The 25,679-nt window shown below is 41.7% G+C and overlaps 1 protein-coding gene across 2 annotated transcripts; it reads left to right on the forward strand.

Moving 5' to 3' along the window:
• The first annotated feature begins 1,304 nt into the window (after nt 1-1,304).
• LOC114884304 (cyclin-dependent kinase inhibitor 2A-like) lies at nt 1,305-25,435 on the forward strand. 2 transcript variants are annotated; one of them, XM_029203210.1, is made up of 3 exons: nt 1,305-1,494; nt 22,649-22,955; nt 25,227-25,435. In XM_029203210.1, exons 2-3 carry the CDS (start codon nt 22,652-22,654, stop codon nt 25,250-25,252), a joined length of 330 nt encoding a protein of 109 aa, XP_029059043.1. In that variant the 5' UTR covers nt 1,305-1,494; nt 22,649-22,651; the 3' UTR covers nt 25,253-25,435. The 2 variants fall into 2 exon arrangements, with proteins under 2 accessions (XP_029059043.1, XP_029059044.1); XM_029203211.1 differs by lacking the exon at nt 1,305-1,494 and adding an exon at nt 19,274-19,402.
• The last annotated feature ends 244 nt before the right edge of the window (nt 25,436-25,679 follow it).

A 25,679-nucleotide genomic window follows, 5' to 3' on the forward strand; every position in this document is an offset into this window, starting at 1 on the left:
CCGTCAGTCTGCGCTCTGGAACCCGGCTCCTGCGTGTCCTCAGGCCGCCTCGGTGTCCTCGACTCACCCCTCCTTTATGCGGCTCTTCCCTTTCCTTCCCCCGCTTTTCCTGTGCCGAGTGGACCCCAGCAGCGCGGGGGGGCGGGGGGTATCCAGAAAGAAAGGGTCAGTGATGTGGAAGAAAAGAGGGGGAAGAGGGAGGAGGGGAGGAGAGAGGAAAGGGACCACGCTGAAGAGTCAGGCAGCAAGAGGGAAGGGTGTCGGAGCGCCGGGCGGAAGGAGGAGGAGGAGGCTGCGGGAGGAACGACCAGTGGACGCGGGGACAACGGGAGAGCGGGGAGCAGCCGTGGGGGAGGGGAGCACCGCGGCAGGAGGAAAGAGGAAGAAGCGTTCAGATGCTTCTCTGAGCGGGATGTTAAAACCGAAAATAAAAATTGCCTGGTGAATGGACTGCCGGCCTAGCCCAGAGCCCTCCGCAACGCGGGAGCAGGCAGGGGAAGGGGCGCGCCGATCCAGCAGGGGTTGGGGTTCGGCTCCGCCTACCTGGTCCGGCGCGGGGCCCGCCGCTCCAGCGGCGCCAGCGCCACGCAGTGTCCAGATGTCGCAGCAGTTTCCTTTAATTTCGCTCGTTTCCCAAATCGAGAAGTGGAGCATAGCGCCATTTCTTTAAAAACTGACATCCAGCCTCCTGAATGGCGGATAGACCCATGAGATAAATTTGCTTTTTTTTTTTTCTTTCTTTTTCTCTTTTAAATAATCCGGTTTGGAGAAAGGAAGAATCCCCAGCGTGGGGAGCGAGGAATAAAGGAAGGGGGACAGGGAAGCAGGGACGCGAGCTGGACCGCGGCGGTTCCTGATATGGCAGGGTCAGGTGACGGATGTTGCGAGGGGGCGGGCTGCCTGGAGATGCGTTGTGGCGTCAGGACCTTGAGCTGTCACCGCGTGGGGCGCCCGCGCGGAGGGTGGGAAGGTGGCGGCGCGGGCGGGGGGGGGGCGCGGACAGGGCGGGAAAGAGGAGGTGGGCGGGAGGGAGAGGAACCTAGGACGCTAGCTGCCCGCGCGCGCGCCTCCAGGCGCCTCAGCCCGCCTTTCCCGCGCGCGCTGGGCGCAGAACGGTTCTGGGCTCTGAGGAGGTGGGGGGCGAGCGGGCGCGCGCAGGGAAGGCGGGTGCGCGCGTGCGGGGCGGGGATGGGCTGGGGGCGGCGCGTGGGTCTCAGTTTGCTATCGGGGGGCGGGCGCCGAGCTGCCTACCTCTGAAGTCAAAAGGCGGCGCAGCGGCCGCCGAGCTCGGCGGCGGCAAGAACATGGTGCGCCGACTCTTGATCACAGTGCGGATTCGGCGCGCGTACGGCCCGCCGCGAGTCAGGGCTTTCGTCGTGCAGATCGCGCGGCCAGCGCGTGAGTGGGCAGCGCCGGTCGTGCGGGCCGCTGCGGACCTCGTGCTGATGCTAGTGAGGAGCCAGCGCAGAGCGCAGCAACCGCATCCTAGACCAGGTAGGAAAGGCCTCGAAAATCCCGGGCGCAGTCGGCCCTTGGGTGATTTTGTTTGATGTAAGCTAATACACAGATAAATCATCTCCAGACGAGGTTGGAGGAGGTTGTTTCGGCGTGGGTGGAGGTTCCTTCCACTTTCTCTCCATACGGGTTACAGTTACTTAGAGGTGCTGTTCTCCCAGTATGTGGAGCCCGGAGCCGCCTTCACACACCTCCTTAATCCCTTGAAACTCTGGGGGAAACCGGGAGATTCTAAACCCACTTTAGAAGTCAATCACTCCTGAATTTCCTGAGTGGGAATCAGTAAACACACACACACACACACACACACACACAAGGTGTATTTCTAAGGCACTTTATTGCGCCCTGGAGGAAAGTATCACTAACGGTCTTAGTTTTCTGGAGGCCGCCTTTTTCCTTCCCAGTCTTCCTGCCTCGTCAACCCTCCCTCCTTCCAGTAGTGGAGGACGTTTGAGGGTGCGGGCTCGCACAGAGTTTGACTTCACGAAATAGTAACATTGATCTTGATCGAAGGATCAGTAACTGCTAAGAGGAGCAATCACTTGCTTTTGCAGTCAGTGGAGAGTCAAACTTTCGCAGTGAGATGGAGGTTTCTTCTTTAGCGGCCTGGTGTATCTAAGTACTTGGGACAATGCCCGTATGTTTAGCAGAAGGCAGAACTACAGTGGGGAGTCTTAAGGATCGCACCGATCATATTTTAGTCATCTCAGGCCCCAATTAACAGGCCCCAAATGAGGCCTACTTCTTGAAAGACAGAATTCTAGGTAGTTTTGTCCTCACATAAGATAAATCTTTACATAGTCGATGTAATTTCCTATGACGAGGATAGTTGAAATATATATATATAGCTACAATATATAGAGTCCTAATTAGAACTTGGGTAATGAATCCAAAAACAATTTAATGGGGCTTAATTTTTGTGACCTTCCTTGTGGCATTATTTCCCCATGAATATGTGTTTTGAAAAAGCAAAGGTCAGCAGAGGGGGAATTATTTTTTATTGTAACGTTAATAGACTTTTTGACATGTAAATGTAAAACTGTTAACACTATCAGTGTTTAATCAGGTGCCTCAATTTCTATTGGCAAAAATCTACAAACAATTTATAGGAAAAATACACATTTTCTTTTTCATATTATTATTAAAGTTCAGGGGGTTTTTTGGAATTAGTAGAAGGAGCTTGTAAAGAATTTCAAGGCATGTTGCTGGTCTTGATTTCAGTTCATTTTAAAACATTAACAGGATCCTATTTTTTAAAACGGTGCTTTATCCGTACCAGCAAGCATTTAGCCACTATGATGTGTTTTTGAATACCTTAGTTTGTTAATATTATTCTCTATATAAAGTTATTTTATTTAAATTATTAAGTTGCATCCAAAACTCTATAGTAACAAAGTAGAAAAATTTAATCTATGTAAATACTGTAATTATGTGTTTTCTATTTTAGGAATACATAATATAATATTGTGATTATTTTAAGTTAGAGAAATATTCATTTTATAATATATTTATTGTATAAGTGTTAAAAATATAAAAATGATAGATTCATTGAAAATAGCCATTTATTTCTTGTTATTTAGGTATAAATCAATTTTCAGGAATGAAAGTTATTTTTAAATGCATTGACTATATGAAAAGCCCAATTTTCAGCAAATATCTGAAGACAGAACACATGACGTAGATAGAATAGAATATGTTTTGAAAATATGTGCAATTCTCCAACTTCATATATGAAATTTTACACATATACAAACATCTGGAAGTATTAATTATAAGTGACATGTAATTATATATTTCACATTAATATATATTATGTCTATGGTTATACTGATTTAAGAATATATATGGGTGGTAATTATGTTGGGACACATACAATTCCTTGAGAGCAATAGTGCTAAAAACTAACTTGTATGAATTATTTAATACTAATGCAGACCTGTAAGGTGTTATTATTTTAACATATTTTTAGAGTTTTGCAAACATGTTCATTATGACTTTTCTTATATAACTGGAAACTGTATATAATAAAATTCCACGTTACTAGTTTCTTATCCACACGTGCCTGATGAATTACGCTAATTGACTCGTTACTTCTACCTTGGTGTGTTTACAAACTAGTCATATTTTTCTGAAATTAAATATTTATTTGTTTACTGTTATGTGGGAACTCTTAGGGTTTTTCCCCTCCTTTAACAGCATAGTGTCCTCTCAAGGTAAGCACTATACGGTTAACATAAACCATTATTCCCAATGTGTACATGATCCCTAGCTTGTATTATGTTCTAAATGAACAATAATTCTTTCAGACATCAAGACTTAATATTCACTTACTTCTTTGGGGACTCTTGAATTTTAAAAAGTCCATTCTCATCCTAAGGTAACAACAACACAGCCTATTGCTGTCTATATCCAACAGTATTTTACAGGTCTACTAATTACGTGTTAGTTCATCACAAGTAACTAACACCGTAGGGTTAAGCTAAACCATTTTCCCAACATGTGAATGACACCTGATAGTAAAGTGATCTACATCATCTCAAAAATACCGTCTTAAAGGAAGGCTGAACATTTGGCCCAGTGTTTTTGCTCTTTTAAAACCTTTAGTACTTTTTGAGAAGTGTGACAATCTCACTTGCCCCAGTCCATCCTGAAACACCCTAGGCCAGAGAATCCTTCTCTCTGCTACAAAATCCAACCTCATAAAGAGTTTTTACGGTGCTTTATTTCTACAGTTTAAATAATGTAAACAATGGGTATAGTTTCATTTTCTAAACATAAAATTATAATATTGAATAGCTTTAAAAAAAACTACAGTTTTCTAAATTCTGATTTTCACATACCTGATGACTACTATTGTGTCTGTTTATTGACTGAAGATTAATGCACTTTCCTAAACACCTCACTGGCAAGAACATTTTTACATTATGTATCAAGAACTTGTAAAATATCCATATACTTTTATTCAGTTTTTCTATATGTAGGCATTATTTTAAGGAAAGAAAGATTCTGACAAAGAGCAATACAAACAGATAAATAGTAGCAGGAAATTGAAAATTGCCTAAAATTCTAGCAATCACATTGTTAAATTATGTTCAATTATACCTATACTCTGGAATTATGGTCTGAAATATTTCAGCTGGAATGTAACAGACAATCATCATGTTTTTGAAGAATATTTAATAGAATGTAAAATTATTACATTATAAAGTTAGGTGATTTCCTTTTTTTAAAAAAAAAAGTAAGATTTAAAGCAATAAACAATTCTTATTCTTGCTTTTCCTCTCCGTCTCTTTCTGTTTCTCTCGTTCTTTCTCTACACATACACATACATACACACACACACACAGCAATGTATCAGAATATCTATAGTGGCTTCCTCAGGATGGTTGGTGATCTTTATTTCTTCATTACACTTTTGTGTCTTCCAAAGTGCTATGACCATCACCAGTTTAAAAAAAAAAGTTATTTTCATACAGTACAGATGAACTAAGAGCTTACTTAGCGTTAGTTGGGGAAGGAGTGAGAAAGGGTGAGGAAAATAAGTTGTACACGTATCCTATATAAGAAGGTGGCTTTAAGGTCTGGAGAAAGCCTGAGAGGGTTCTGACTTCAGACTGTAGGGCACGCTGTGCCTATTCACAACGTAGTTCGTTTTAAATAAATGATAAATGCGTGGCTATACCTGTTTCCAAGGCGCCTGGGTGTTAGGCCTCTCTGGTCCCAGCACTTGCCCCTCCTCGGGATCCCCTTCTCCCAAGTCCTCCCTGGACGACTTCAGGGTGGGGCTCTCCACTTCCCAGAGCTGAGCTGGGGTCGCAGCGGGTGTCCCCAGGACCCCAGAGTAGGAAGTGAGACTCGAAGTTGCTCGGACCTCGCCTCCTTCACCTCTCAACTCCAACCACCCTCCTCGACTCATCCCTCACCCTCTCAATTCTTAGAGATGCTTCGGATGCCGGAGATTTTATTGGCCGCTGGGGTAGGACACAGGCCCACTTATCACCTAACTCCGCGAACGCACCCAGCCCTTCTATTTTTAACCTCCTCTGGACCTCGCCCCTCACCCCAACTATTTCCGCAGGTAATATTTCATTAGAGTAACAGAGCAGAGCAGGAGTTAAACGCAGAGCAGGATGGGGGCTGCCCTGGGTGAGGAAGGGGTGGGGACAGGCGGAGTCTGAGTGGGCTTCGTGGCTTCCAGGGGGGTGCAAGGTATGACAGGGGACATCTCTGTGTCACCTCCCCCAGCGTGAAACTGACTAGGCCTTTTTTTCTGGAAGGGAGGGAGCGGGATGGGACAGGTTCACTCCGAGGCACGGAACGGAACGAGAGATGGTGAGGGGCACTTCCAAGACTAGGCGGCTATTCCATTACCTTCCAGGCTAGGTGGTGACCAGAGTATTGAAAGGCCTCGTTTTCTTTGTTTCTCTGTCCGGGGTGCAAGGTGGTATAAAGAATGGCCCGTCATATTTTGCTAGTGATGATGTCTCTCAATAGTTTTCTTCTTATACTGAAGCTTTCCTCATGTTTGTAAACTTTCTCCTTTAGTCAAGACATTCAAATAAAATCATTTATTAGAATGAAAAAACATGAGTCAGTATTAAAATAAGGTCAACTTTTATGTCAGTAAGCCAACCGATGGAGAAAACCTTAGGAATAAATAAAGGCTTTGTTCATACGAGAAGGAAGGTCCTTTTAAAGACTGCTGCATCTTAGAAAATGCCCATCAATCTGGGGTCTCCGCAGAGCCACCATATCCTAATTCATGGTATTTCACTGTGTGTTCAGCAATCCCATGTGTATTGACAATTGTTGAATTTACTAAATGTCAATAACATTTGTTTTTTAAAGAAAGAAGGATTGAAGAAAATCTCTGCCTGTCAGTGCAGTTTTCTATTTCATAAACCCTGGAATGATTGTTGCAGTTGGGTAGAACTACATAATCAGAAAGAAGTAATAAAGGAGAAAAAATTAAAATGTCAACTACAAGATTTAAAATTACAGTGCCTCAGAGGTCCTTTGAAAAAGAATAAGTTGATTTTTATTTTTTATCACAAATGACTTTTTAATTCTTCTTCAACTAGCTCTCAATTTTCCCCTTTACCTTCAAAAAGAAAATCTCAGAATTTATTTACATGGTTGCGAAGCCAGTAGGAGTTTTTTCTCAGGGAAGAAAAGTTTTGTAGATTGTAGAGGTTCAGAACTATATGAACAAAGACATGTAATCTCTTAAACAAATTGCAGCTAATACAATTGTGCAATCAGAGTGGTGTTAATATATATGCCCTTACTTTCTTAATTTAAGCATGAGAATAATGTGACGTCAAAGAAGTAAGGCAAAGGTTATCAGCAGCATCCTTACCTGGGCTGCTGTTTAAAATACATATTTCTGGAGCTCATCCTCAGAATATGTGATTCAGCAGATTTGCTATGGGTCCCAAGAATCTGCATTTTAAAGCATTTAAGGGGGATTCTGTTAGGAGGTGGCTCCTTGGGACAAATATGGTCAACATTGCTTTTTTAAACCTTATTTTTGCTCATTTATTTTTGAATCGAGGTTCAGCCTTTTAGATAAGATTTAAAATTTTAGAATCACACTTTGGGTGCCAGGAAGGACACTGAGAATCTGAATAAATCATTGGAGGAGCTATTTTACCAAATGAAGGATACCCTTTATTATTATTATGTGATCCTTCATCTGAATTGGAAAAAATTATCTCTTAGATGCCAGATCTCTACAATCAGAACACATTTGGGGGCGAAGAATGTAACAGAATACACTTGTGCATTAAAGCTTGTAGCACCAGCCAGAAAATTTCCACAAAAGACATCACCTTTTTGAAACACTACATACACTTACTGTTGTTTACATAGGACGGATGGTCCTCGATAGATAGATAGATAGAGTAATAAGTAATAAGGGATTTCTTTTATTTTACTTTATCTTCCAAACCAGAAACCAGGCAGTAAACATAACAACATAAAATTATGTAAGAGAAGAAAAAGAAAACATAAAAGTATTCCACAGATTTAAATTGTATTTATTTATGATCAAGGCAAAATTGCAGTAGAACGTAGCCATAACAGAATAAAGCACTTATAGATAAAATGAGCAGTCTTTGTGTCTATAAAAGCACATTGATGAGGGGGAAATATGTAGAATAATGTAAGCTAAAGAATAATTTGCCATTATAAGTAAAACTAAAATATTATGCCTTCCAACTTATAATCATAATTTTTCTGCTTTTCAACTACATTTTTCTAATGTTACACCTATTACTTTGCTGATGTATCGGGGGAAAAGCTTACGTTTTACTTTCTTTTTTTGAGTGCCACCATTTTCTTGCTCTGAATCTCTCAGGCTGCCAGACCATCTGACTCAGCAATTGTACAACTCTTTCACCCAATTTAAAGAAACAGCAGCTATCCAAACACAATGAATCCCCCCAGTTGCAAATCTTTCCCAACCTGTAGAACTAGCAGTATATTTTAATTCTGAAATAATTGTTAAATATACATACAACATGGGACACTTTGAATTTTACTCCATTCAATTTACATGCTGAATAATTGAAACTGAATATATTTTATGTAACTCAATTTTTAAAAGAAGCTTATTGAAACTTTCTTCTAAAAGCATTATGGTCAAGTTTGCTTTCTCTTTTCCCTCAAAATAATTATGAGGAGCTTAACAGTAATAGAGCACGTCAACTTACATTATCTTAGTTAATTGTCACATTATCCTTATGTTTTAGGGATTTTATTGTCTCATTTCATGGGCTGGAGACTGAGGCTCTGATAGGTTGCATGGTCTGTCAAAAGTCATTGACAAAAAAAAAAAAAAAAAAAAAAAGTCATTGACTAGTAACTCGTGCCAATTTGAACTAGGCGTGCTTCTTGCCCCAAATGCCCTAACTTAGCCCTTTATAACTGCCTCTTGAGTGAATACATGTTATATATATATATACATGCACATATATATACCTATATGTGTGTATATATGTATATGGTTTCAGTTCCATCTCTTATAGTTAGTTGTTGTTTTGTAAATTGCTTAACTCCCTTGGATCTCTGTTTTACTCAGCATCAGCCACATATGTTCTAGCAAATATATATTTAATTAGGTGAATGAAAAGTTCTGAAAAATAAGGCAGTTTAATAACTGAAGTCCTAAAAGCCATTGAATCTCATAATAAAACAAGAAAATTAACTTCTTTCAGAAATTCATTTCTTGCCCAGAATAAAACTAATTCAAAACTCCCTTATAAATTAAGTATAAATTACTCACACTTCAATTTAAGAGCAGTAAATAGGAAACCTATGCACCAGCATAGGAATCACTTGAAGCACGAAGTAGAAATGTCACTTTCTTGGAATATATGATCTGTGATTAGATTCCATTTCCTTTACTTACTAGCTGTGTGGTATTAGGACTAAGTACTTAAAGCTCTCAATGCTTCCACTTTCTTATCTGTAAACCTAAGGTGGTACCCTATAGTACTCATCCATTAAGAACTATATAAAATAGTATATGTAAAGAGATGTTTGCATATACTATCACATACATTTGATATGTATGATACATACATACAAATGTATGTATCACATACATTTGTCAATTATTGTTAAAGTGCCTAATTAAACTAATCCTTAAAAGCACATTAGTTTACTTTTACAGTAAATGCCTTCTTAACTATAATTTAATTATTTAGAGTAGCTAGAAATTCCTCAACTCCATTTTAAAGAATATGCATATCATAATAAAAATATATTTATTCAAATCCCTGGCATATTCCAAGGTGTCAGGTAAAGTTGTACAAAAAATCATTGTAAACTTGTACAGAAGCCCAATATGATGGCCTTTACAGTGTGATTCTAAACTTTTCTAGTATTCGTAATTACTAAATAGCTATTAAACGATAGTCATGATCTTGTTTTCTAAGATAAGAAATTAACTTAGTTTTAGAAAACTGAAAAAAGTTATTAACTTGCCTTCAATTTATCAAAAAATTCAATAACCCCAAATAATAATTTCTGGGGGGAACACTGAGATAATGGGCTCTCGATTCCTTCAGAACAGTTGCTGCAGTCTGAATATCTGAATCAATAGCTTCGGCACAGAATTTTCTAAAAACTCTTTAGTGTGAAGAGTGTGCATGCGTGCGTGTGTGTGTGTGTGTGTGTGTGTGTGTGTGGTGGAAGGAAAGAGGGGAAGAAGCATTAAAGTCATCCTCAAAACCTCCAAAATGTCTGCTTTGGAAGGTGGCCTGCAGCTATTCTTATTCACATTTAGCAGGATATCAAAGAGACAAAATATGTTAAATATACTTCCTTAGGCAAAATTGACTTAGGTATATAAAATTAGTGCAGAGAAACATAAAGTATGCTCTGTTATCATTGCCTTTAAAAAATGAAGTCTGGGAGTTATCATCTTAACCATAAGAAAGAGAAATATAAAACTATACCCTCAACCCTGAGACTCAAAGGAAAACATGAGTGTGAATGTTAAATCTGTAAGTGAAAGGTGCTAAAACATGAATAGGAAGCATTTTCTGATTTATTCAGGATTGATGTATATCATCATGAAGTTGAAGTTGATTCCTTCCAGAGGAGTTTAATATTGGGTGAAGAATGTGACTCCAGGAAAAGTGATCCAACACAGAAAATTTTCTTATGATCTTTTACAATATCAGAGGATAGTTTGGCTTCAGAATTTTCAGAAGTCCAGGAAAGGCAAAAAAAAAAAAAAGGTAACAGTTAGACTCTAGAGCTCCAAGAAGGCAGGCTACTCTTAAGGGATATTTGTGGGGAGGGTGGTAACTAGGTCTCCCTTTGAAGAGGAAAGCTTCAATATAGATGTTTCCCCAAAATTAGAGTATCCTAAATCATCGTTAAACCCAGTCAATCAACCGTGAACACTCAACTTCCACCAAGAGTGAAAACTGAGCACAATATTACTGCTCTGTGAGTTTCACTTTCGCAAGGCAATAATAGCACATACAAGCATCAGCAGGATAGGCATAAATGGAATACTGTATGTGTTCAAGGTTAGCAATTAAGAGAGCAACACGTGTTTGAAAGGAGAAAATCTGTGCAATCAAGGAGGAAAACGAGGGAGGTTGGGAATAGAGGTTTAGAGAAGGTAAACTTTATAATTTCTCAGTTTTGCCTATAGCTTCCCCATTGTACTTTCTACTTGAACTGCACTCCAAGGACTGGTTGTGGGTAGCAATGAACGCAGAGGAAACATTGAACACAGTGACACACTCCATCATCACTTCCCATGATTTCATGAAAGTTTTTGTGGAAGTACTTTTATTATATCACAGCCAACTTTATTACAAAGAAGCTCTGTTTTCATGGGGTTAGAATCAAAGAAGACAGAGTTAATCACACTTTCTGGAAGGGAGTTTGCTTGTTCAAACCACAGATACCTGCCAGAATGTATAGTAATGAGAAAAAAATACCCAAGAGGAAATTGACTTTGATGGCCTAAATGAATAAGAAGATAGTAAATGTCATATCCTTAAAAAAAAAAAAAGTAAGTTCCATTTATTGAGAGCCCACTGTGTGCCTAGATTTTTCTATATCTGACATTCTTTATTCCTTATAATAACCCTATGAATTATGTTTTATTCCCCACTTTGAGAGGTGAGGAAATGGAGGCTCAGAAAGTTTATGTAATTTACTCAAGTCGGCAGAACTGGTAAATGAGGGATGAGGGCTACCTGAGTATGAAGACTGAGATTGTCCCATTACCTATGCTGCATTTGTGTCTTCTCCAAGATTATTATTTAAGGCTGTGGTTGACATCCTCACCAACCACATTTGTCGCAGTCAGTGTAAGTAGCTGTGGCCATAGAAAGAACATGAAGAGAGGACTGGGTTTAAGACCTGCAGGAAACACTTATTTGCTGGGTAACCATGGCAATGCACACCCTTCCATTTCCTTATCTATAAATCATAGGGGTAGCTTTTTGAAAAACAATTTTTCAATATGTGTCACAAGACTTAGACTCTTTGAAAACCTGCAGTACTATTTGTTGTAGCAATTAGAAACACCTTAAATATATGGCAACAGGAGCATCAGTAGGTAAACTGGAGCTTTTTTTCCCCAGTGGAGTATGTTGTAGCTATTAAAAATAGTGTTTATAAAGCAATTTTGGAGAGTTTGGGAAAATGCTCTAATGATAAGTGAAAGGAAAAACTCATTTCAAAATTGTATTATATCCACAAGCACTGAGCAAGGATAAAAGACAGGAAGGAAATATTTCAAAATGTTATTGTTTCCATGTAGTATAATTTTTCATTTTCTTTATGAAGCTCATTTCTTACATTTTTTTACATATGTGAACTATAATCAAGAAAAAATCATTCAAAAATGAGAGGACTGGATTAAGTCACTTTGAGGGACTTCAAGATCCAAATTTCTATTACTATGTGTATGATTATCCAAGAATAATCACACAGAAGCACAGTAATTCCTGAAGGTGGAAATCCTGTCACCCTGGGTCCAGAATTTACAACCTGCCTGATGGCACAGTTCTCAAAGAAAAGAAAGCATTGCTGAGTTGTCCACCAAGTCCTGTACAAATCAATCAGCAGGGAAACATAGTGGGGAGAGTGTGCACCTCTCAGACAGAACTGGGAACCTTGAGCTTGGACTCCATCTCCTTGTACCTTATGACTTAAGAACTCTGGGCGTCTTCTTTTCTAATTAATGAAGAAAAGATACTACTCTGTATTCCACAGGACAGTCATGGGATTACAAATGACGTATGTAAAGCTGCTTAATGCTTATCACATAGTTGGGGTTCAATAAATGGTAGCCATTATGATTTTGCTGGCAACTTTGAATGAATTTTCTATTGTTTCTGTTTCTGTCTGTCTCTCTCTCCTGTAATTATATGCTTTACTTATTTTTTCCCTCAGGATGAGGCTAATTCTAATTCTCCATATCTGTGCATGTAAACAAATTATGCACGTATGCACACAAATACATACTGTATCTATTGATATATATGTATACATACCATATATACATAAAGAGAGAGAGAGAGAGAGAGAGAGAGAGAGACACACACACACACACACACACACACACACACACTGCTAGTCTTTTAGTTTTTTTCAACTGGCCAAGTAGCCACAAATAGGCATAAGTAATTCAACAAAAGAAACTTCTCAACAAACAAAAACAGACATTTACAAAACAATTGAGTTAGGGAGTGATTGTTTTCATGAGCTTCAAAGGTTCCTCATTTCACAAGACTCCACTCTAGAGATATTTTTAACAGTAAACTCCTTACATAGATTTAAAATTACATTTGTTTTGCACACAATTTAGAAAAGACATCTGCTATATAACAGGTTATCCTCAAAATGATCTTGGGAAGATGATGATAGATACTACAGGTTCTATACCCAGTTAATACTTTGGAAAATAAGACTGAAAAATTAGGACTTACCTATAATTATATATCAGGTTTATAATAAGTTAAAGGGATTTTGAGTTTTGTGCTCTTTGCCCAAATCGTGTTTGAGCAGGAAGATAAATTTTACAATAACTCTGAGTGAAAGTGAAAAGAGCTATCATAGAGTCCCTAAAAGAGTGCCTTATTCGTAGCAGATACTCAATAATTGTGCTGTATTAAGTTTAGTTAGAGAATAGTAAAAAGGTAAAGAAAATATCCTCCATCTTGAATTTTCCAAAGATCTAATCCCTGGGGGCACATTCCTGTGTCTTAACTAACCTGTGACAGAGGTCTGCTCTTTTTCTCAGAGGTCTCCCTTTTTGTTAAAGTTACCTTTTATCCTTGCGGAAAAATAAATAATTAAAGGAAAACCTTGCATTCGTTGCCATTTTTCACCCAAGAAAGTCCTTCCTTCCCATTTAAAATACCCAGATCGGACACTGAGCCCTTAGAATTCTTACCCAGGGGCACTTTGAGGGGCACTTTTCTTAGCTGAACAGCTATCTCTCGAGGCACAGTTGTTATTATGCCCACTTTGTAGATGCAGATATCAAAGCCAGAATAAAGTATTACTTTCTCAAGGTAATAAAGTCGGTGGTGGAGCTAGGCCTGTGGTCTTTACTTTGATAACTCTTTCCATATTAAAAGGGGTACATGAAATTATTCTTCCATTGCTTTAGTCTTCAAATAATCCTCTACCGCACCCAGCATTCCACCCTAGAGCCCATCTATTCAGGCTTAACCCAGCGATGTCCAGAAGCTCCATTAACAGAGCATACCTGCTCTGATAAGCTGTTTCCTAAGGAGGTCTTGTTAATTACTGGATCCTCTCCAAAAGAAATGCAACATCTTTTTCCTGGTAACACAGGTCTGAATTGTCAGTTGTCAGAGTGCATCCTCCTTCTCCTATACTGTTAATGTAGGCTCCCCTAAAGCGTGCATTCCAATTCTGGACCAACTTCCTCCTCCAGAGAATCAAACATGTCGATGGTTGCTACCAATTTACCCTCTTGACTAAGGACCCTTCTTTTTTTGTATACACAACTTAAAGCCAAGTGCCTGACATATAGTATGAACTCAGTTACTCTTTGTCAAATAAGGTTATGAATGATGGTTTTCAGAAAAGCAATGCTCAATGCTTATTTGTCTAATAAAATGTATTATGTTTACTTAATTAATTATATGGCTAATATATGCATATAGTACAAAATCCAAACAATACAAGTTGTAGAGTGTGACAAGAAAATCACATGCCCATCCCAGTTCCCCATTTCTTCTCCCCACAGTTAACAGACTTTTCTATATCTGTCCAGAGGTATTCTATATATATTTTATTTTTAACCTCAAACTATATTTTGAACAATTCTTTTATAACAATACTAATATTAAATATGGTAAACAGATGTGTGCTTTTGTGTGTATTGCCTCACTTGATATAATAACCTCATGAGATATAAAGGTAGAGCAAGATAGAGTCCATTTTAAGGATATGGACGCTGAAGCTAAGAATAGCCTCAAAGGATTTCACAATCAAAAAGCATGTTGATAGACAGTCAAATCAGGACTGTCACTTGGTCCCAGTTCAGAGCTGTTTATCCAATACCCTTTATCTTCCTCATAAAATGACGTTAGTTTACATATGATGTATTTGCATATTATGCATATCATACCTTGCCAATCCTGCAGTGCCTTGTAAGAACCAGAACCTAATTTCAGAATACTACCTTCTCAAATGTCTTTCTTTCTCTTTCTGGTGATGTGTTGAATTAATGTTCACATCTAGAATACTATTCTTGGATTTGTAGGGTCACAGGAGCACCATCATTGCAAGGCTTCCTTTAATTTAAAGAGTCAGGTGCCCCTCTAGTGTCACCTACCCTCAGCTGGGTTCTCCAGGCTGATGAAAAGCCTTCTAAGTCCGACTTAGCCCATCCCTCTTTCCTCATAACATTTCCTAAACCTTCAGCACTCTCACTTCCTAGCCCACCATCTTATCATCACTGAAAACAAGCCAGCCTCTTTGTTCATGGAAGGAAGTGTTTCAACTTCCTCCCTGCCCTGACCTTTTCTCCCTTCTCAAATCTAGCTGAATCTCCTGCATCCAAATTTGTGATGACTCCCTGTGCCTTATATTCCTTTGCTTCCTTACTTTTTAGGTGGCTCAGGTCCTCAGAAATACCCTATCTTGCCTATGTCCTCAGTTTCTCTTTTTTTTCTCTCTCCTAACTGTTCTTCCTGTCAGCTGGCACTTTTACTTTAGGGTACGTGTGTGCTCAGGCCTCTTGCACCTTCCCTCTGCCTCCCCTCACCACTCACTGCCTTGAGCTATCACAGCTAACCTGTGAAAGAGTAGCCTGCACAGAGCATCCCCACTTCCTCGGCATCCCATTCACTCCTGGTTTTCCTCCTGACAATCTGAGCAGCACTTAGCAGACGCCTTTGCAGGCTTTTCTTCCAGAAGTTTATTTTTCCGGTTTCTCACCATGCATCCCAGTTAATTACTTTCAGTTTTCCCAAACTTCTTTGCTCTCACTTCTGCCTGGAACATCTTTCTTCTTCTTTTCCATCTTTATACTCCTACACTTTTCAAGACTAAGGTGAGCTTCCAGCATCCATGAAGACTTTGCCTAAGCCACCAGAATGAGTTTGGTTCCATTTGCATTTTCTTGTGTCATCCTCTGTTTCCCTTTGCTCTTCTACACACATTACACATAATGCATCATTTAATCCCTACAACAACTCTTTGAGGCGAGTACTATTATCCCAGTTATACAAATGAAAAAACTGAGGTCCAGGTACATTAAGTTACTTTGTTATAGAGCAATTAAGTGAAAAGTCTAGATCTGAACCCAGGCATTCCAACTCAAGCCCATATGTTTAACATCTTCTACCCACCCCCTGCACTCTACCTTTAACCTGTGAGCTTGTTGAATGCACATTCATTTTTTAAATGAATAATCTTAAAAAACTGATCAGAATTGAGACAGGTTTTTATTTCATAGTATAGATTTTCAAAACTGCCAACACAGCACAAACCTAAATAAGGCCATGACATCCTCAGGGAAGAAGAGAAGAAAGAAATTTTGAGGAGGGTAATGGAAATAACCAACAAACTTTAGAATTTTTGAAGCTTTTTGACATATATCGTCTTATTTTGTCATTCCATGAAATATATTATGACTCCATTTTACACATGGGGAATCTGAGACTGGGATAGCCAGCACCAGGATCCTGGGCTTTATATTTTATTTCTTCTGAGGGTTTTCCCCTCAGGTCTGAGCTGATATACATGAGTAAATTGGGAGTTTGGTAGTTCTTTAAAAGAAAAACTAGGAAAGCTTTCATACTATTATTAACTACTTATTTACACAAGATTTCCAGTGGAGTATGGGATCAACTTCCAGAACAAAGGGGCCATACTCAAGGATACCATAATCTTTGGGGAACTCAACTGTAAGTGCTGGAGCTAATGCATACATGTCTAAAACCTGCTCTCGAAGAAAGTCAATCTCCATGTCTGTATATAACGCATCCAAGGGATGTTTTTATATGGTTTTATCACCCATTTCCTCCAGTAACCGTCCAATATATTGTATGAGAGTTTAAAGAGTTCCTGATGTAGGGATCTATAGTTGAGTTTTAGAAGAATTTCTGAATTCCCTAAAAGTTATATGTGCCAGTGAACACACTTTTTAAATAAAATTGCATACTTTATTTTTTGAGGAAAGGATATATAGCTTTCAACAGGTTCTCCAAAGGGCCTACTCTCCCTGCCCTAAGATTAGGAACCATCATTTTAGTGATGAGAACTAATTTTGATATTAGTCCAAAAAGCCGGACATATTACAAAGGAAATCTGTTCCCTCCATCCCATCACCACAACGGCTATTTTCACCTCCCCCATGATACAATACCTTAAGCTACATTAAAAGAATTTTATGTTCTCTACCACAGTTTGAATTTTCCACACCATTGTTGCCCTAATGATTGAGAGGTGCCTGGAGGAAAATATAAATGGCACAGTGATGGATTTTTATAATGGATTTGATGCCCCATAAGTGTTTTAATTGGCATCACTTAAAACTTCATGTGTTGCCTAATCTAACAGCAACTGAAAGTACAGTCAGGTATTCTGGGTCTTCAGGAGGAGTCAAGTCTGTCATACGGAGTGAAGTCAGAAAGAGAAAAACGAATACCGTATGCTAACGCATATATATGGGATCTTAAAAAAAGGTTCTGAAGAACCTAGGGGCAGGAAAGGAATAAAGACGCAGACGTAGAGAATGGACTTGAGGACACGGGGAAGGGGAAGGGTAAGCTGGGACGAAGTGAGAGAGTGGCATGGACATATATACACTACCAAACGTAAAATAGATAGCTAGTGGGAAGCAGCCGCAAAGCACAGGGAGATCAGCTCGGTGCTTTGTGACCACCTAGAGGGGCGGGATAGGGAGGGTGGGAGGGAGAAGCAAGAGGGAGGAGATATAGGGATATATGTATATGTATAGCTGATTCACTTTGTTATAAAGCAGAAACTAACACACCATTGTAAAGCAATTATACTCCAATAAGGATGTTAAAAAAAAAAGTCAAGCAGGTACTGAAACATAACTTTTAAAATAGAGCTGGGTTATGTAGTAGACAGACGAAGCATGTGATTAAGGCATCTGCAAAGCCTGAGCAACCCAGTCTTTTAAAAAAGTATATATATGTGTGTGTGTGGTGTGTGTGTGTATATATATATGTATATATATATATATGTGTGTGTGTGTGTAATAACCATAGGATAAATTAGAAACTTGGATTTTCTTTTGCTTATTATCCTCTTCATTCTGTTAAACTTTTCATTAAATATGTCGGCTTTTGGAGGATGTCTATCATTGTTTCGGTGATTAAGGTCTTCTTGCCTTCCCTTTTATATAATATTGATAATTCTACCCAAAGCATTTTCTTCTTTGTGTCTCATAACAGGATTGCAAAAGAATCCTCAAAATGGATAATTTAAGAGCTAACATGCATTAGCTTAGGATGTGTGACACTGTTCTAAATACTTATGGGTATATCAATTCATTTAAAACTCAGAACAGTCCTATGAAGTAGGGACGACTCTTATTCCCCCCCCCCGCATTTTATAACTAAGAAAATTTTAAGGTTTTTCCAGTAGGAAGGAGAGGTGTAGGGGGCGGGACAGAAGCGGCGCCAGGACAGTGTGTGAGCCTGGTCTCTGAATCAACTCTGAATGCAACTCTGCCCCTAGAGCGCTGAGCACTTTTTCTGGTCTAGGAGGAATTATTTATTAAGAACGGAGCCTATCAGCCCAGTGACTCCCTTGCCACTTTCCTATCTGCTTATAGGCAGAAATCTCCACCATCCCTGTTAAATAGACCTCATCTTCTCGGAGCCAGCCCGTATACTAGGCACTAGTACCAGGCATTGTGTAAGCCTCGGAAACGCTCTCTCCCGACATCCGTTTTCTTGTGTGTGGAGGGAGGGAGGCACAGGCTGGCGGGTGAGCCCACTCTCCAAAATGAACGTTTGAGCTAGAATTTATGGCATAGCAGAGCCAGCGCGCGATATCCAAGTGCTGAGTGTTGGAGGGGGAGTGTGTCGTCTGAAAGAAGGGAAGCCTCATGGTGGCATGGGTGATACCGATCCTCGGCTCTTACCGCGAGGACAGGCTGGCCGTTTCTTCTGATTAAAAGAGGAAGCAATACTTTGCCTAGGACACCAAACACACTGGTTCGAACTTGGCAGTTAGGAATCCCGTGCAGCTCTCTAATGCCAGGAAGGGTGTACACGAAAGGAATTTCGCTTTGGAGGAACGAACTCGCTCAGAGCTGCGCGTGCGCCTCTGCTGGGGGTGGGGGCGCAGCGCTGGGAGGAGGGCACGGGGAACGCGGGGAGGGGGCAGGTGGGAGGGCCCTGGGCTCCCTCCAGCCGGGGCTCCGCCGCGCTCCAGGGGCGGACCGCTTCCGGCCGGTGCCCCCAGGCGGGCGGGCGGAGGACTCGTGACTGCGGAGGCATGAACTGGGGCCCGTTCAGCGGTGTCTCATTTGCAGCGCGTTGGGAGCAAAAGGCGCGTCCTGGAAGAACGCGTGGAGGGCGCTCTCCGGGGTGGAAAGAGTCCGCGGGAGGAGTCGAGGAGCGGAGTCTGGGGGCCGCTTCCGCGGGCCCTGGAGGAGGAGAAAGGAGGGGCGGGCTGCTCCCGGGCGGCCGGGGCGGGCCGCCTGCGCTCCAAGGAGGCGGGAGAGGGAGAGTGAGGGAGCGAGGGGCGAGCGTTGGGGAGCAGCATGGAGACCTCGGCTGACTGGCTGGCTACCGCCGCCGCCCGGGGCCAGGCTGATGAGGTGCGAGCGCTGCTCGAGGCGGGGGCGCCGGCCCACGCGCCGAACCGTTACGGTCGGAGCCCGATTCAGGTAGGTCGGCAGGCCTGCCGCGGGAAGGTGGAGGGGGAGCGGGGCGGGGGGATGGCGGGTGACTTAGAAGGACGAGGTTGGCCAGTGGATCGGAACCAGGTAAGCGTTTCTTGGTAAAGAGGAGACTTCCTGGGAAGTTTTCAGACGGAGGTCGGAGTCGGAGACCTCCTCTCGGCGACGCCCCGGGGGCTCAGGAAGCCACCGGAGGACTGAAAGGCACATGGGGTTCAGATCTCTAGACTGGTATGAAGATCTAGAGGGGAGAGCCTATTTGTGTTCATATAAACCGAGGTATGTTCTTCATCAGATGCGAAATTGACGAACATTTGGGGTAAGAGTTTAAAGAAATGGAAGATTTGCTGGACCACTTAACCCCGAACTCACTGAATGGGGAATGGAGCTGATCATCTTCTTTGTTGGGAGTGGGGGGAGGGATTTCAGTGGAAATCTCCTGCTGTGTATGTTGGAATAAAGGTCGATTGAAATTTTTCAGAAGTAACTACACGTCGTGTTTATTTTTTTTAACCGAGTAAGGAAAATATATGCTTGTTAGGAAATAGACATATCTGAAGAAAAACGTTAATGTAACCTTGCCTGAAATAATGCTGTCAATTTAGTTAACCACTTGGGGAGTATCTCCTATCATTTTGGGTATTTTAAACTTACTTGATATAGGTTAATTTATTTGAGAGTTTTCAATTCCTCAGAGTTTAAAAATGTCATTTCTCCCCTCCCCACTCTAGTTTTGTGTGTGCGAGGGTGTGTTGAGTTCATTTTTCTGTTGTTTTTCGCCTTCACTAACTTCCTAAATCTGAGGCTAAAGACACATTCTTCTTGGCAGTCACTACCCTTGTTGTACGCCCAGTTTTGACAATGATTTCTGATTCTGAAAAACAAAATTTATATGAAGCAAATGCACATTGCAAAAACTGCAGCCTAACAAGACAAAGGAAAAGTAACTCCACTTGGAACCTAACAGATTTCACAAGTGAATCTTCCTTTCCTGAAACTATGCTACACAGGATAAATTTTACACACTTTTAGATACAGACATAAAAATAAAACTAAAATGCCTTCAAATTTGAGATTATTTGGGATTTGAAATGTGGAGAGATTTGGGGAGAGAAAGGTTGTAGAAGAGAAGCATTGAGTCCTTTTTAAAAAATGCATGCCTGAGTCATAATTAGATATCTCTAAAATTTTGCCAGCACCTTGCAGACTGGGCGTTCAGCCTTCGAGTTCTAGAAGGTGTTAGATGAGACCTTATTGTTTAAATACAAAAAGAAAGTTGGATAATTAATTTTAAATCATTTTTAAAATAGGATGAAAGCATAAACAAAAGGGGGTATGATTTTAGTTTTGAACCCTAACCAAATTTGTGTTTAATAGAAAAATACTTAGTTTATAGAAAAATTTTAATTACTAAATTAATTTAGGTCATCAAGTTAACTTAGGCACCCTATAAATATTAGTTTGTTTGATTAAGTTTCTTTTTGCTTTGGATTGCTATTTTTTAAGTATTTAAATGTTATGTTACTGTGGCATATAATAAAACATTTAAAACCAGTTTTATGACTAAGATGAAGGACTTTATTTATCCAACCCAACTAATATATTTTCACTTGCATTATATACGGGAATGGAAGTGTACAGACATGTACTAGCTCTGGCACTTGCAGTAGAGCTTCCAAAACATTATGACATCATCCTTGGGTGTGGCCCCTTTGTTTTGGAAATTAACCCATAATCTATTAGAAATCTAATAGTGTAAATAAGTAGTTAATAATATTGTGACAGTTTCACCAGTTTTTCTTTTAAAACAATTCTTTCTTCTAATGCACTGCATTAGTTTTTCTTTCTTTTTGTAGCTGTAAGTTGGTTCACTTATATTTTCTCTCTCTTTTTGAAAATTAAATCAGTTTCACTTTCTCCAGGACATGAATCAACAAACATACTGTAACTTGGTATGATTCTGTTATGATTGGTTTGGACAGATTAATTTGTGTTTAATACAAAATGTAACTAAAAATAAGTAATTCCTCTTTATACAGTTACTATGGTCTAGCTAATATAACCAAATAATGGTTACCCTAAAAAAAGAATAGTCTGCCACCACCACCCACCATGTAACACTCAAACTGTAAGGTTGCCGTGATTGTGAACACCATTTCAAAATTCCTCTTTAGTAATGGCTTTGTATCAAAGATTATTTAGGAGCCAAATGAGGCGAGCACTCCCTACTTAGTGAACTCTCAGAGTGTAATCTTGGAAGGTGTCTGAGTTTCCTATTTCTGCTATAACAAATTACCACAAATTTAGTATCAACATAAATTTACTATTTTATGTTTCTGGAAGTCAGAAGTCTAAAATGGATCCACGGGGTTGCACTCCTGTTGGGAGTTCTAAGGAAAAATCCATTTCCTTGTCTTTTCTAACGTCTAGTGACAGTCAACTTTCCTTGGCTCTTGGCCCCTGCATCTTCTCTCTGACCTCTGCTTCCATTCTTATATCTTCTCTCTGACTGTGTCCTTTTTATAAGGAAACTTGTAATTAAGTTGAGCCCACCCTGACAATACAAGTTAATCTCCCTCAAAATCCTTAATTTAACCACATCTGCAAAGTCCCCTTTGCCATATAAGGTAATATATTCACAGCTTTTGAGTGTTAGCAAGTGGACATCTTTGGGGGGCATTATTTAGTTTACCAGAAGAAGGAATTTTAGGGCTGGTTAGACAAACTTTCTCATTTTATTCTTAAAGAAATTGAAGTTTAACGTTCAGGGAAACCAAGGGTAGCTTAAAGTTTTGCAAGAATTAAGTTTTTGTCATTTTTTTTCTTTTTCATTTTTGCTTTTAAACAATTACCACGTTCTGGGCTTGGATATACAGCAGTGAACCATAGAAAATCTCCAAGCCTTACATAATTTCATATCAAAATGAGGAAGAAAATAGAGGAGGTTAGGCTGTAGTAAAAGCCAGCTTGTTCCTCACCCTTTTGCTGTTGTCTGTGACTCTGGCAGTTTTCTGTGCGTGGCTGGAACCCTGCAGAACGTTGGAGAATAGAATGTGTACAGAAAAATGGAATAGGTAGGAGAACTGGCTAAGCGAGCTGGTAACTGAAAGAAAGTAGTAACTAGACACCTGTGGCTTGTAAGGGCGTCTGCACGGGCTGGGGGCTCCGCAAATAGTTTCTTTAATCCTGCCCTTGTCCCCACCCCGGTCCTGACCGCTCTGCTCTCTCCGGCAGGTCATGATGATGGGCAGCGCCCGCGTGGCCGAGCTGCTGCTGCTCCACGGTGCGGACCCCAACTGCGCGGACCCCGCCACCCTCACCCGACCCGTGCACGACGCCGCCCGGGAGGGCTTCCTGGACACGTTGGTGGCGCTGCACCGAGCCGGGGCGCAGCTGGACGTGCGCGACGCCTGGGGCCGCCTGCCCGTGGACCTGGCTGAGGAGCGGGGCCACCGCGACGTCGCCCGCTACCTGCGCGCGGCTGCAGGGGGCACCGAAGGCGGGAGCCACGCCCGCGCAGACTCCGCGGAAGGTCCCGCAGGTGAGGTGGCTGATCCACGAGTTTGAACTCAGCTTCCGCAGCCCAAAGCACTCACTTTTCGGAAAAGAAAGTTGGGCCCAGGAGACTAGGGTATTTGGTCCTACCTCAGCTCACCCTGCCAACCCGCGGGACAACTCCAGTCTCCCGATCGCGCTGCCTCGTTAGGACTGCAGACGGGAAATAGCCCAAGATGGACTGTCGCACGCTAAAGCCCATCCCATAAACCGTGCCTCCCATCCCCTAAACACTTGAGAACCAGACGGTGGAAAATTGAGCCCTCCGGAGGCTAGAGGTCTAGTGGCCCCTCTTCCTGCAAATTAGCTGGCTAGCTGCATCCTTTCAACGGCCCCCAGTTTCCCCACTAGTTTAACAAGGTCGCTGAACCAACCCTGGAATTTCCAAAGCCAACTGCGCGTGGCATCATCTGGCAGAGATCTATCATTCCTGGCTCTATTGCAAAACTTTGCTAAATCCGACCTTCCGCTCTATGCGGTGGAGTTTTTCAGAGCTCCCCCAGTGGGTTCTGAGGGCGACTGGGATGGAGACCTCGCCAACTCTCGCAGTCTGCACACTGGGATTCGCTGCACTCCCTGAGAAACAGAGACTCTCTTAAGCTTTTCCCTCTCTTAAGCATTCTGTTATGATGGATATGTGGACCTCCTTGCCTTTTCCTACGACCACGAGGACTTCTTTTCCCTTGGCCCATTTCCCCCACCTCACTCCTACCTGCTTAAAGTACCAACTTTACTCTGACTTTTTTCTGAAGGGGGAGTCATTTTATCTACCTATCTATCTATCTACCTACCTACCTACCTATCTATAGCAATATACGAAATTACGCGAAAATTTAAGGTAAACCATGACTTCGAAGAGACTGAAATCTATGGTATTTTGGCTCAGACATGGGGCACTAGGCTCCCCGTGCCTTAGGCGAGCCTAGGAGGACGGAGTAGAAAGGCTTGCTCTGGACCTTTGGGAGATGTCTTGAGTGCTAGGCATTGGGTGTGAGAGGCACCCATATCTCCTTTAGCCTGCCACCCTCTCTCTCCTCCAATTGAAGCTTCCGTATGGAATGCGGCATAGGACTAGGGGCCAATCACAGGGCTGTTGGGCGGAGCAAGAACTGGGAAGAGCTGAAGAGGAGGATTTAGATGATCGAGTTGGGCCACAGGCAAATGAATAATCAAACCTAAGATATTTAACCCAGGTACACACGATCCCTCCCTCCTTCCCTTCCTCCCTCCCTCCCTTCCTTCCTATTTTTTAAGTTCCTACTTGCCTGATCAGCCCCGCTCTAGATCAGACACAAAAGTGAATAGGACAAAATGGGAATCCTGCCCTCATAGAGCTTACATTCTGAGAAGTAGATTTTTAAGCAATATAACTGTATTTCGAAGAGTGAGTTTGTAAAACCGATGTGGTGGATAAGAGTGAAGTGTGAATAGGCGGGGAGACTATCTTAAGAGTGGTCAGAGAACCTGAGTCATGAGAAGAGATTAGCCACGGGAGGCAGAGAAACTCGAGTGCAAAAACTTACATGAAAAAGAGCGTGGCAGTTTAAGAGGACCCAAAGGCCAGCTGGAGCGAGTACACAACGAGATCAAAGAGGAGGGCAGAGGCCAGATAACGTAGTAATGGCCCTGTAAGTCAAAAAAAAAAAAAAAAAAAAAAAAAGGATGTTAGGTCAAACCATGGATTTTGTTCTAGAAACGTTAGGAAGCCATTAGCAGGTTTGGGAGATAGGGTCTGGGAAAGAAGATACGACTGGAACGAAAGGTTCTCACACTGCGGAGCGCCCCTGAGACTGAGGTGCTCTCTGGTTATGCGAGTTCGCCGAATCGCTGTGCGTCAGGTGCAAGAGATACCTGGGGACGTTCGAAGGGCAAGGCGACCCCTTCACCTCCAGTCGCCTGGCATTGTGTGTGGCAAACAACTTGGCACTCGTTATAGACCTGCTTGGTTCTCGCAAACCCGCAGGTTGCGCGGCTGCTCTCTCCCTGCCCTCGTCGGGCGGGTCCCGAGAGCGGGAGCGGCCTGGCGAGCCCGGAGCAGCCCGGCGGGTCAAGCGGACGCGCTGCGAGATCGGGAAGGCTCGAGAGTGCGGCGGAGGCTGGGAGGGTCCAGACTCCCTAGACAGACGCTGTGCTGAGGGTTGGTGGATGTTAAGAAGCTGTGTCTGCATAGCCAGTGGGGGGCTGCGAGAGAGGAGGGAGGAGTCGCACGTCTTTGACTTCTGGTTTCTAATGTCTTTTTTCTTTCTGCCGTCTACAGACAGTCCCGCCCTAAAGAATCCTTGAAATCTAGAGACACTTCGACTACGTATTTGATCTTCAGTCGTCGAAATTTGAATACAAGAACTACCCCCACCATATCTGTCTTCCCTGCGTAGTTCCAATTCATCAAATAACGCTTTTAAAAAATTGGAACTGCCTCCCCCTTCCTTCCCTTAAATTTTGCTATAAAATTAAAAAAAAAAAAAAACCCCGACACTGTTCTTGTCTTTTCATCGTGTTGGAGTTTTCGGGAGTCAGTACTCAGGCTCTGGGCACACATCTAAGCGGGCACTTCCTCTTTCGAGCCTCGCACCCGCCAGGCGCTGAGGTTATTACAGCCATTTTGTGAACTAGAAAACGAAGCTTAAATGGATTACGTGACGCTTCTTGTGTCAAACTGCCCGCAAGGGGCGGAGCCAAGGCGCAACAAAATTTAAAACAAATAGGGTTC

This window comes from Monodon monoceros, unplaced genomic scaffold (assembly GCF_005190385.1).
Source record: "Monodon monoceros isolate NGI ecotype Baffin Bay Population unplaced genomic scaffold, NGI_Narwhal_1 Super_Scaffold_5, whole genome shotgun sequence".
NCBI classification, from domain to species: Eukaryota; Metazoa; Chordata; class Mammalia; order Artiodactyla; family Monodontidae; genus Monodon; species Monodon monoceros.